The sequence below is a fragment of the Notechis scutatus genome, chromosome Z (genome assembly GCF_049901735.1).
Source record: "Notechis scutatus isolate UNSWTSFEM ecotype Mainland chromosome Z, rNotScu1.2, whole genome shotgun sequence".
NCBI lineage: Eukaryota > Metazoa > Chordata > Lepidosauria > Squamata > Elapidae > Notechis > Notechis scutatus.
In genome coordinates this window covers 139,611,114-139,622,556 of record NC_142025.1, presented here as the reverse complement: position 1 = coordinate 139,622,556, position 11,443 = coordinate 139,611,114, and the positions used below count along the sequence as shown (strand labels likewise).

At 40.7% G+C, this 11,443-nt stretch overlaps 2 protein-coding genes across 4 annotated transcripts in view; one reads left to right on the top strand and one right to left on the bottom strand.

Annotated features, from left to right (window-relative positions):
* The first annotated feature begins 301 nt into the window (after positions 1-301).
* ELOB (elongin B) lies at positions 302-10,321 on the top strand. 2 transcript variants are annotated; one of them, XM_026677583.2, is made up of 4 exons: positions 302-549; positions 3,916-4,050; positions 6,122-6,230; positions 9,979-10,321. In XM_026677583.2, exons 1-4 carry the CDS (start codon positions 406-408, stop codon positions 10,089-10,091), a joined length of 501 nt encoding a protein of 166 aa, XP_026533368.1. In that variant the 5' UTR covers positions 302-405; the 3' UTR covers positions 10,092-10,321. The 2 variants fall into 2 exon arrangements, with proteins under 2 accessions (XP_026533368.1, XP_026533369.2); XM_026677584.2 differs by having other exon boundaries at positions 469-549; positions 9,982-10,321.
* Positions 7,732-11,443, bottom strand: part of SRRM2 (serine/arginine repetitive matrix 2) — a 57,498-nt gene continuing 53,786 nt past the window's right edge. For both annotated transcript variants that reach the window (XR_015746099.1, XR_015746101.1), the window contains one exon: positions 7,732-9,402. The gene's annotated coding sequence lies outside the window, so the exon portion shown is untranslated. The remainder of the gene's footprint in view (positions 9,403-11,443) is intronic.

Genomic DNA, 11,443 nt, shown 5'->3' with positions numbered 1-11,443 from the left:
CCTTAAGACAATTCCCATTTTATTCTCGCCACCATTCAGTGTTAAGCTTATAAAAAAAGATTAAAGTCCTTTCCAAAGAAAAAACAAAAACCCACAAGCCGCGGCAAAAAAAAAAAAAAAAACACCCCGCAAAGGCAACGTTTAACTTCCGCACTCTAACGGAAGCAACCATAGAGAGTAGTCGAGTCATGAAAGAAAGCCCTTGGAAAGTGGCGGCGCTTTAAGCCGCGACGACCTTCCCAAACTGGGCGAGGCTTCAAGTTGCCTCTCCTAAGATGACAAGCGAGCGCTTCCGTGTCGTTGACCCGACTTTTCTTCCGGCGGCTGCTTCCGCGAGCGCTTCTATGGGCCGTCTATGGTCTTTTTTTTTTTTTTTCCGACCGAAAGCCGTAAGGCGAGCGTCGAATGGGGCGCATGCGCCACAGTATTCTTTCACCCCTAAACCGGGTTGGGTTATATACCGAGATTGCAGTGCATGTTGGGAAACCGGGGGTTTTGCTGCTTTTTCCTCTCTGGGGGGTCTGGGCTGAGGCTGCATCTGCAGAGATGGTGAGTCGGGGAGGGCAGCCGCCTACGGGAGCGGGGCCGGGACCGGGACCGACCGCGACCCTCCTGAAATCACTGTCCTCGCTCCTTTGCCTTTCTTTCCCAGGAAGAGGGGTCCCCACTGCCCTTTCGTGGGACGCTCCTCGTCGTCCCGTCGTCCCCTCCGATCTCTTCCCCGGCTCCGTTTTGTGGGGACGCTATCCGGGCTCCCCCGCGCACCGCCTTTCTCGACACCCCGAAAGGAGGCAGCTTAGCTCCCTTTCCCCCGAATGGTCTTCATCGGGTTTCCTCTGGTTCCGCCTCGCCCGCCCGCCCCTCACCTCCTCCCAGTTCGCTTTATCGTCCCAACAGCCCTGCCAGGTGGGCTCCGAGAAAGGTTGAGGGCAGCCCGGTTTTACGCGATAGAGACAGAGAGGTTTTCCCGGTGGCTGTGGGTGGCGCTGAGCTATCTGGCGCTCCCATCTTGGGACTTCCAAGACGCCGCCCTCGTTTATTCATTGCAGTCGTTTTGTTATTTCCTCCTCTCTGGTGTTTATTTTTAAAAGGAACCCAGAAAAGACTTCGGTTAGAAAGACTTTGATAAGTTTAGCTCGGAAGGGTTGATCTCCCAAGGAAGTTATAGGAGCTTCTGGATGCTTTTGGCATCCAGGCTGCTTTGTACGAGGAAAAATGAAAAATTAATAAAGAAAAAATGACTTTCAGTGTGTAAAAAGCTTCCCTGCTTCTGGGTAAAAGTACTCAGTACACCAAACTGTACTTAGTACACCAAATTAGCTCTTAACAGTATTGCAAACATAATAATTCTAAACTTCTAGGTACTTTTACTCTCTAGGGCATAGTATGAAAAGACTACACAAAACTGGAAGTCACCTCCAACCAATGAACTTGGCCAAATTCTTAGTTTGGGGCTTTTACCCTTTCTTTAAGATGCTCTTCAGGAACTTTGGACTTCAACTCCCATCAACCCTTGGTGATCTGGCACTGGGAAAAGTGTAAACAAAAATATGTAAAAAGACAAGTGCTGGGGTTAATGTACCTTGAAATGGTTAAAACACCATTACTGCTTCCTATCTACTCAAAAGGAAGCTGTTAAACCAGTGTTTTCTTAAGTTTAGAGGCTTAGTATAAATGAGTGTTACGATTGCAACATTGTAAGAGCCAGTTTGGAGTTGAGCTTAAGACATCAGACTAGAAACAGGGAAACTGTGTTCCAGTCCCACCTTGGTCACTCAGCCAGGTGCATGACCTTGGGCTGATCACTCTCTTTCCAGCCCTAGGAAAGGGGCAGTAGCAAGCCATTTCTGGAAAAATTGCCAAGAAAACTGCAGGGATTTGTCCAAGAGGTTTCTAAGAATCAGACACAATTGAACAGAAGTAAAAGATACCATTTCAGTCTTAATATATGTATAAGAGACCCACCTAAAGTTATCTATGAATATCCTGTCTCAGGAGGAATTTGAGCTTGGGCACTGTCATGGCCTATTTGGTACATAAACTCTGATGTCATGATTTTGGATTTGATTCAATCTGTAACCTGCCTTTCTTCATCATATTAATTTTGCCTTTATTATTTTTATAAATATCTCAAGGCAGCTAATCTATCTTATGCTTCTTTATCTTCCTATATTCTTTCAACAACAACTTGTGAGTTGGACTGTGAGTTACAGGCCCAAAGTCTCCCTTCTGGCCTTCATGCCTAAGGTGGTAGTAGAATTCATAGTTTTTAGCCTGGGGCTTAACTATTAGACTAATAGACTCTCTACATCACATCTCACCTCTACATCCTACCTTTTTTCCTCCTACAAGCTTGTAGAACAGGGGTCTCCAAACTTGGCAACTTTAAGACTTGTGGACTTCAACTCCCAGAATTCCTCAGTCAGCCATGCTGGCTGGGGAATTCTGGGAGTTGAAGTCCACAAGTCTCAAAAGTTGCCAAGTTTGGAGACCCCTGCTGTAGAATAAGATGGATTGAATCTGACTCTCTCCAGTCCAAGTTCAACATCTGAACCTTAGGAGTGAATCAAAGACTTGGTTTCTGCAAAATAGGGTGATTTAAACATTAGCTATGAAAGGTTACCCTTTATGATGGGAAGAAGTTAAGTTGCCAGAGTGTCTGCATTCTGAATGGGCAAGTATCTAAACCAGAGGTCCCCAAACTTGGCAACTTTAAAACTTTGATCTAAACTAATTATGAGATATTTGCCACAAGTAAAAGAACTTTGGATAACTTCTGAAATAGGATCAAGAAACATACAATAATAGTTTAGGGAATCTTGCAAATGTGAAGACCAGAGTTGCTAATACAGGTTTGCATTATATATGAGAACTGAACCATTGTTTTGCAAGAGCTTTTCCAAATTAGTGCCATCTATATATACTGGACTACAATAGCTGCCATTCTGTTGTTATTCCTACGGTACTGGCTGTGAATGATGGAAGTTGTCAACCAACACATCTGAAGAGTATCTATCACACTGAGGAAGTCTGGATTCTCTAAATCAATCTGGAAGATCTAACATCTGTCATTCTTCTGCCAGGGTGCCTTTTGTTAGATTCAAAAATTGTACTAAGCCAAGGTTTGTTTAACAAATTAACTGGGTTTGTCCAATATACTTACCGATCAATATCTAATATGTTATATATTCTCTGGTATTTATGGAGGGTCTGGCAGCATTGGCTACCTGGAGTGCCTTCTGTGGTTTTAGCTAACATGCCCAGCTGCATATCTATGTAGAGAGGAACAATCTTGCCATAGTCATTTGTGATCCTGGATTCTGTCTGGAGAAAACAACTGGAATACTCTGTATGTAGTTTAATAGAGGGACTACCTACACTTATACTCACCTGAGCCTTAAAATAGTCCATAAGAACTAGTCACATGGTTATTAGTTGGCAAGTATTAGAAATAGAATTGTAGTATATTGTGAAAGTAGGATCTTTAATGGCTCCATCCTTGGCAATGCCTGAAGGACGATTACATTTACTACAACTTCAGGATTCTGAGGTATTAAGCTGGTTGTAAATGACAGTGCTAATTTTAGTATACAATTGTTAACGACTGCTGTTTTGTTTATAGCAAATCTCAATTGGCTTGACTCTCAGAAGACCTCAGAAGCAACAACAAAGTCTGAATGTAGGCCATTTTTTCAAACTGGACTCATCTGTTGCTTGGCAAATCAATCTGAACAGTATACATGTATTTTATGTATATTACATAAATGTGGATGTATTTTGGAGAATAATTGTCTAACATACCAAGTTGAGGTTTTCCCATTGTATAAAACTATGTCATTATCATTGATAGTGATGGCTATCAATTACGAATGCTACAGATTGCCTAATATTATGAAACGGTCTGTTGTCCAACAGGATGTCTTTCTAATGATCCGACGTCACAAGACAACTATCTTCACAGACGCCAAGGAGTCCAGTACAGTGTATGAGCTGAAAAGAATTGTGGAGGGGATTCTTAAAAGGCCTCCAGAAGAACAGAGATTATACAAGGTATGGGGAGCTTATTATAGAAAGTACTATACCTTTGGACTCTTAATAAATTATGGCATTACACCAAGACCTGCTGTACTGGCTACAGTGCTCTCCTTGATCAGTTCAGAAGTTATATTAATTTTTTGAATCTAACAAAATTGCTGCTTTTGGGAGATACTTCCATCTGAGATCCTACCCTATTAGCCTTCCAGAGAGCTATGAACTCCTGGCTTTTCCCATAAGAATTGGGTTAGGATATGAGTTGAGCTGTGAAGATAATTGGTTGGCACCTGGGGGAAAGACATTTTTGGTTTTAACTTTTTTTAATGGATTGTTGCGAGGTGCCTAGAGTTGTCATACAAGACGGGGGCCATATATGTCTGGTAAATAAATAAATAAACTATTGGGTCTTCAGCACCCAGTTGTATTTTTAGATTGTAGATTTCCCAGGAGCTCTAACCTCATACTTCATTTTTTTTTTAGTAAGATCAAAAGTAAAAGCAAGGAGGAAGATAGCAAATGGTTTCCAGTGCACAGTGTTTTGCAAGTAGAGCAGTTTTAGTGGGGAAAAATTCAGACTCCTTACTACAGGTATACCTCGACTTAAGGCCACAATTGAGCCCAAAATATATGTTGTTAAGTGAAACATTTGTTAAGTGAGTTTTGCCCCATTTTACAATCTTTCTTACCACAATTGTTCTTACCACTACAGTTGTTAGGTTAGTAACACAGTTGTTAAGTGAATCTGGCTTACCAATTGACTTCATTTGTCAAAAGGTTGCAAAAGGTGATCACATGACCTTGTGACATAGCAATGGTCATAAGTTTGAACCAGTTGCCAAGCCAATGAATGTTGATCACTTGATCATGGGGATGCTACAAAGGTCAGCGCAGTCCTAGCATTTGAGATGTATTTCAGGTGTAGATCTAAAAACATCTGCTGCAGCAGTTAGAGCTGAATTGGGAATTCATACAATTCATGCACTATCCAAAATTAGAGCATATAATTACTGGCACAAAGTCAATGAAATGGAGACTGATAGACTCCCCAAGTTATATCTACTAGAGAAAATAAAATCACAACCACAAATCTCCCGGATTGCTAAACTAACATATTTTGTAAGAAATGTGGCCTTCCTGTCTCTTGCATAATAGGAGAATGGTTTTTTTAAAACAGCTGCCCAAAGAATTAAGGATATAGAAGCACAAAATGATACAGCTATCCTTAGTAAGGTAGATAACTTGAAATGGCTGAACAATCGTACTTTTCAAATAGGCAGCTATTTAAAGTTACAACTGCCAAAACATCTTAGGGAGATATTTACACGAATGAGATTTGAACAGCTTGACACAATGGTCAGATATGGGAGATTCCATTCTATACGCTACAATGGACCCCTCTGCATTTGCGGAGTGGCAGAGGTAGAAATCCTGGCTCATATCCTATTTGATTGTTGCCTGTTTAAGAGGATGAGAGACAGGTACCTTGGTTTATATACTAAATGAATGACCCATTGGGATCCCCATATCAAAACAACTTACCTTATGTGCGGCCAGAATCTGAAAATAACATTTAACACACACAGTACTTAAGCAGAATGGTTTGGTTAAGATTCGTATATGTGGGACTGATTGGGGTAGATTGTATGGGTGATACCGAAATATAATTTTATCATATTTTATTTATATATTAAATTAGAGTATTTTATTCCAATTTCATTTTAAATTGTTTTTATCAGATTTTAGTAATAATTTGTGACTGGAACTCTGCACTTTGATGTGACCCAAGGGCTAATCAATAAAGTAAAGTAAGTCATAACTGAAAAATGGTCATAAGTCACGTTTTTCAGTGCTGTTGTAGCTTTGAACGGTTGCTAAATGAACTGTTGTAAGTTGAGGACTACCTGTATTCATTTCTTTGCCCCACTCCATGGCAATTTGATGTGCATAGAACAGTTAAACCATGAGCTTGCAGTCTCATTGCCAATTTTTTTATTTTAACTACACATCTAAGTAGTAGTTCATGATTACCAGACTTTTTTTTAAGAGACTTCTCTTGCATCCTGGTTCAAATTACCACATTTTCTAGGATGATCAACTGTTGGATGATAGCAAAACTCTTGGAGATTGCGGCTTCACCAGTCAGACAGCACGACCCCAGGCCCCAGCAACAGTCGGCTTAGCCTTCAGAGCCAGTGGTGAGTGAAGTTGTTGCATACTTCTTGAAACCAAAGAAACACAACATTGCCATTGAAGATTAAGAGCCTGTGACAAGGAAGTGGTTTTCACTGATAACCTAAGGGCGTTGACCAAATTTGTCTTAGAAGAATATTCTTTGCCTGAGATGCTCCCTTTGAAAAGACCCACTTGTAATGGTGTAATGCCACACCTAAGATGGCAAGCAGCCAGGAGATGGCTTCCAGTAGTGGTGTTAATGTACAGCTAGATATATCAGGTATCTGCAACACATGCCATGTAGAATTTTTAGCATCTGCCATCTTAGAGCCAATCTGGTTCAGGAGTCCCTGATCACTGACTACTACCGTGTTTCTCCAAAAATAAGACCCAGTCTTATTTTCTTTTGGCTCCAAAATGTCTTATTTCAGGGGATGTGTTACATGCTTACCTTAGGACCACTGCAGCCAAGCCTCCCACACCCCGACCCCTGATGCGCTGCTGCCTGACTTCTGCTGCTGCAAGTGGGCAGGATCATAACTAGGGCTTTTTGGGGGGTAGGATTTATATTAGGCTCATGCATAAAAATCAAGCTAGATAGGACTTGTTTTCAGGATAGGTCTTATTTTTGAGGAAACACAGTAATGCTGAAAATTGGCAGCATAGAAATCTACCATTTTACATTGAGGCAAAAAATATACACAAACTGCAATAGAAGCCTTGAAACAGGCTTAAGGTACTTCCTAGAGTACAAGTAGTCCTCAAATTATGACCACAGTTGGGACACGGATTTCTATCACTAAATGATGTAGTCATTAAGTGAGTCATACCTGAATTTATGACCTTTAAGTGAATTGTTAAGTGAATCCAGCTTCCTCCATTGACTTTGCTTATCAAAAACCTCCTACAAAGGTTGCAGCTGGCAATCACATGACCCCAGGATGGTGAAACCATCATAAAGTAATGCCGGTTGCCAAGCTTCCAAATTTTTATCATGTGACTTCATGGACCCTACAGTGGTCATAAGTGCGAAACCCTACCCTAAATCATTTTATCAGTGCTATTGAAACTTCATAAAATTGTCAAATGAATCGTTGTAAGTTGATAACTACTTATAAAATCTCTACTTTCCAGAAAAGGGGGGGGGATCATCCCACACATTTTTGCATAATTGCTTCATCAGCTGCATCCCTATTACCCCTCACATTAAAAAAAATGCAGCTCCCAGTGGTTTAGTCTTGTTCCAGAAGCTTAAATTCTCAAAAACAGACCAGGTACCCCAGAATCCCTTAAGGATGAAAATGAGATTTTATCAAAGCAACAAGTTGATAAATTTTAACATGTGTCTCACTGGATTGTAAATTTTAACATGTGTCTCACTGGATTGTAAGCTGCTCAGTTACAATAATGTGAATTATTGTAAAATGCCCCGTGCAAGTTTGCTCAATCAGAATCAGAGTAGAAAAGAGCTGAAAGAGACCTTAGAGGTCTTCTAGTCCAGCTCCCTACTCAAGCAGGAGACCCCATACCATTTCAGACAACTTAAAAACCTCGAGTGATGAAGCATCTACAACTTCTGAAGGCAAATGGTTAAATGTCCTCACTATTAGGAAGTTTCTCCTTAATTCTAGGTTGCTTCTTTCCTTGATTAATTTCCGCCCATTCTTGTTTTGCCTTCTGGTGCTTTAGAAAATAAAACATTTGGAATTTTGAGATGGTCCAGAATCCAGCTGCTAACTGCAGCCACAATTGACAATTTATAAAACATCACCCCTATGTGTCTCTACTCTTCCCCCAAATCAATTGGAAGGGATGGTTGTAACCTGTAAGGCCATATTAAGTCATGATGGCCCCTGTATTTTTAAACCTTTGGGTGTCCCTTTCAGGTCTTTGATGAATAAATAGAATAATGTTTTGAACTCAACATAACTGTTAGAGTTTGAAATCAATTGTTTGGATCACTTTAAAAATGTATATTTATTTATATCCTGCCTTTAATATTTTTACAAATAATTCAAGGCAGCGAGTACACCCAACACATTTTTCTTCTATTTTATTGCCTCTTAACTCTATTTCAAGTTTAAATCACAATTTTGAGCTTAAAATTGGTTATTGTTGACCACAGAACATTTCTGAATGGCTGGAACATCCTGTGTTGAGCATGATATGGGTCACTTAAGGCCTACATAATTTATTTGTTTTTATTCCTACTTTTATTTGCCTGGACTCTCGATTTTGGCAGAAAGATGGGCATAAATATAGTGATGAAATAAATTTTATCTCAGATGGGAAACAAGTAACTGATTTTAAAAATCATCACAAAGTTACAGAGAATGAAAGCAAGTAGGATTTGCTTAGGGATAACAACTATTTTTCCCCTAGGTTTGCAGGCAACCAAAAGAAAAGTATATTAATAATGTTACTGACACCCAAGTATCATAGAATCATAGGGTTGGTGGTGACCTTGGAGGTCTTCTAGGCTAGGGGTGTCAAACCCAATTTTATTGAGGGCTGCATCAGGATTGTGTTTGATCTCGGAGGGTCGGGTGGACGTGACACAGAATGTGTCCAAGTGCTAAGGTAGGACTTTCCTGAGACCCTCGCACCCTCTCATAATCTTTCCTTCCTTCTTTCAACCCTTCCTTCTTCATTTTCCTTCTTTACCTCCATTTTCCTTTCTTCTTCCTTCCCCTCTTTCCTTATTTTTCCTTCCTTGATCTCTTCCCATCTTCCCTTCTTTTTCTTTGGTTTTCCTCTTTCCCTTTCTCCTTTCCTGTCCCTTCTTGCATGCTCAAACGCAAAAGGGGAAACATTTCTCCTTTTGTTTTGTTTGTAGTTTGTTTTGATAGCCCTCTGCCAGTGAAAATGGAGCGTGCGCACCCCCGCGCTCCATTTTTGCTGGCAGAGGCACCATGGGCCAGTCCTTTGGTGTTTCCAGGCTGGCCCCATGAGCCAGATCTAAGCAACCTGCGGGCCTTCAGTTTGACACCCCTATTCTAGTCCACCCTACTTCCCAAGGCAGGAGTCCTCAAACAATCTTGGACAAATAGTTGTCTTTTCTTGAAAAGCTGCAGTGATGAATCAGCCACAAGTCCTGCTGAATAATTTTCACTGCCAGGAAATTCCTCCTTATTTCCAGGTTAGGTCTCCCTCTGATGAGCTTCTACCCGTTGTTGCTTCTCCTACTCTCAGGTGCTGTGGAGAAAGCATATTTTCTCTGTAGTAGCCCTTCAAATATTGGAATACTTCTCTGTGTTAAACTTAACATATCTTAATGTCTGTGAAGATTCTCAGTCATCTAGGTCATAGCTGTCAGTTGGATGACAAGCGAAACGTCTTCAAAGAAAACAAGAAAGTCCAGTAGCGTCTTGAAAAAGAATATTTAACATATCTAATTCCTTTAGCTGTTTTTCATATAATTTAGCCTCCAGACCTTTATCACCTTTGTTGCTCTTTTCTGCAGCTTTTCTGGGGCCTCAGCATCTTGTTTGCATTATGGTCACCAGAACTGGATACAGGATTCCAAATGTGGCTTCATCAGTGTGAATGGTATAGAAATAAAACGCTTATATGCTGCTTCTGGTTAAGAATTAATCAGGATTAAGCGGTCACTGTTTGAACGAACAAAATAGGTGTGAGCAGTTTATGTGCTCGACTAGTTCGCCACCGCTTTGGATTTCTCATGATCTTTACTTTTTGGCTTGGGATTTATAATAACCAGTGATGTCGCATAAAACAGGACCATTCATCCGTGTCTTTCTCCCCCTTCAGAAGATGTCTTTGAGGGCCTTCGCATCGATCCCTTCTCCAGCCCCCCAGAGCTCCCAGACGTGATGAAGCCCCAGGACTCTGGCAGCAGCACTAATGAGCAAGCAGTGCAGTGAAAGAGCAAGGCTTGTGGAATTTGCTGCAAACCCATGGTACCCTTGAACCTTCTTCCCCCAGCCTCATCTGACATGGAGAAAGATATGGCATCATCCCTTGTGTCTGATCTTTTAGCCTTCCTTCTCTCAGCAAGACTACATGTCGCTCTTTTAAGTCCAACCTCACTCATCTGACAGAGCTGTTTTAACTTTGGTTTTAAAAATAATAAAAAGGTCAGCTGTTTTCCCCCCTTTTTGTCTTGCATTGTATGCCTGTGCAGTGAAATGGAAATGGAGCCTTAGGACAAAGGGGATGTGATATCATGACAATTATTCTATAAACATTTCTGCAATGATTATGTCAAACTCTTTCTTGCCGTCTTAAAAATGAAGACAGCTAATCTGTCATTTAATACGGTATTCACACAACTTTTCAAAATGTGCTTTTTTCTCTCTCTCTTTCAAGAGGCAACTGGACTTTCTTTGTTTTTTCTTGAATGTGTTTTGCTTCTCATCCAAAAAGTGAAATGTCTTCAAGGAAAAACAAAGTCCAGTTGCCTCTTGAAAAAAGAAGGCGGGGAAAAGCACCTTTGGGACAACCATGACCTGGATGACTGAGAATCAGTCTTCTGAGGCAGCTTTCCTCAAGCTGTGAATTTCCTATTGTCAGTCAAAGCTAAGACAGACTCCTCATATCTTAGGTAACATTAGGCCCCTTGAAACGGCTATATGTGATCACATGTCACTGCAACACCCATTCAGTTAATTCTCTGCTTCATGACAGGCAACCTGGTGCCCTGTACATGTCTTGGGCTGTCTGTAAGTCTCACAATCTCTTCCCATTAGATGTGCTGGTTAAAGCTGATGGAATTGACATTAAAATACTTAGAGACATTAAAATACCAATTGCCTACCCAAGCCCACTTTATTACTGTAGTATTGCTCTCTCACTCTCCCAACTTTCTTTTTTTAACTAAATCTAGATTGCAAGTTGAGAGCTTAGTCTGTGACACCTAAGCTGGCAACAACAGCAGTTTCCTGTAGTGTCACTGTGCAGATGCGAGATAGGAGCTAGCTAGCTATTCTGGATGATCTAAAGCGAAAGCAGTAGCCATTTTTATGGCCATGTCTTTGTCATTCTTAAACTTAGAAATCATCACCTAAAATTGCTTGGAGAAATCCAAGTTTCCTTTGTTGATATCTAAGTTCTAAAAAAAGACAGCCAAACAAGGTCTGTGTGAAATAATTATAAATGCCGATTAGTTTTTGAACAAAAGTACCCCACATCCATGAGATAACGCAAAAAAATAGGTTTCGATTTGACACAGGAAAGAAACTGTGTTGTTTAAAATGCCCATACACCATGTGCCATT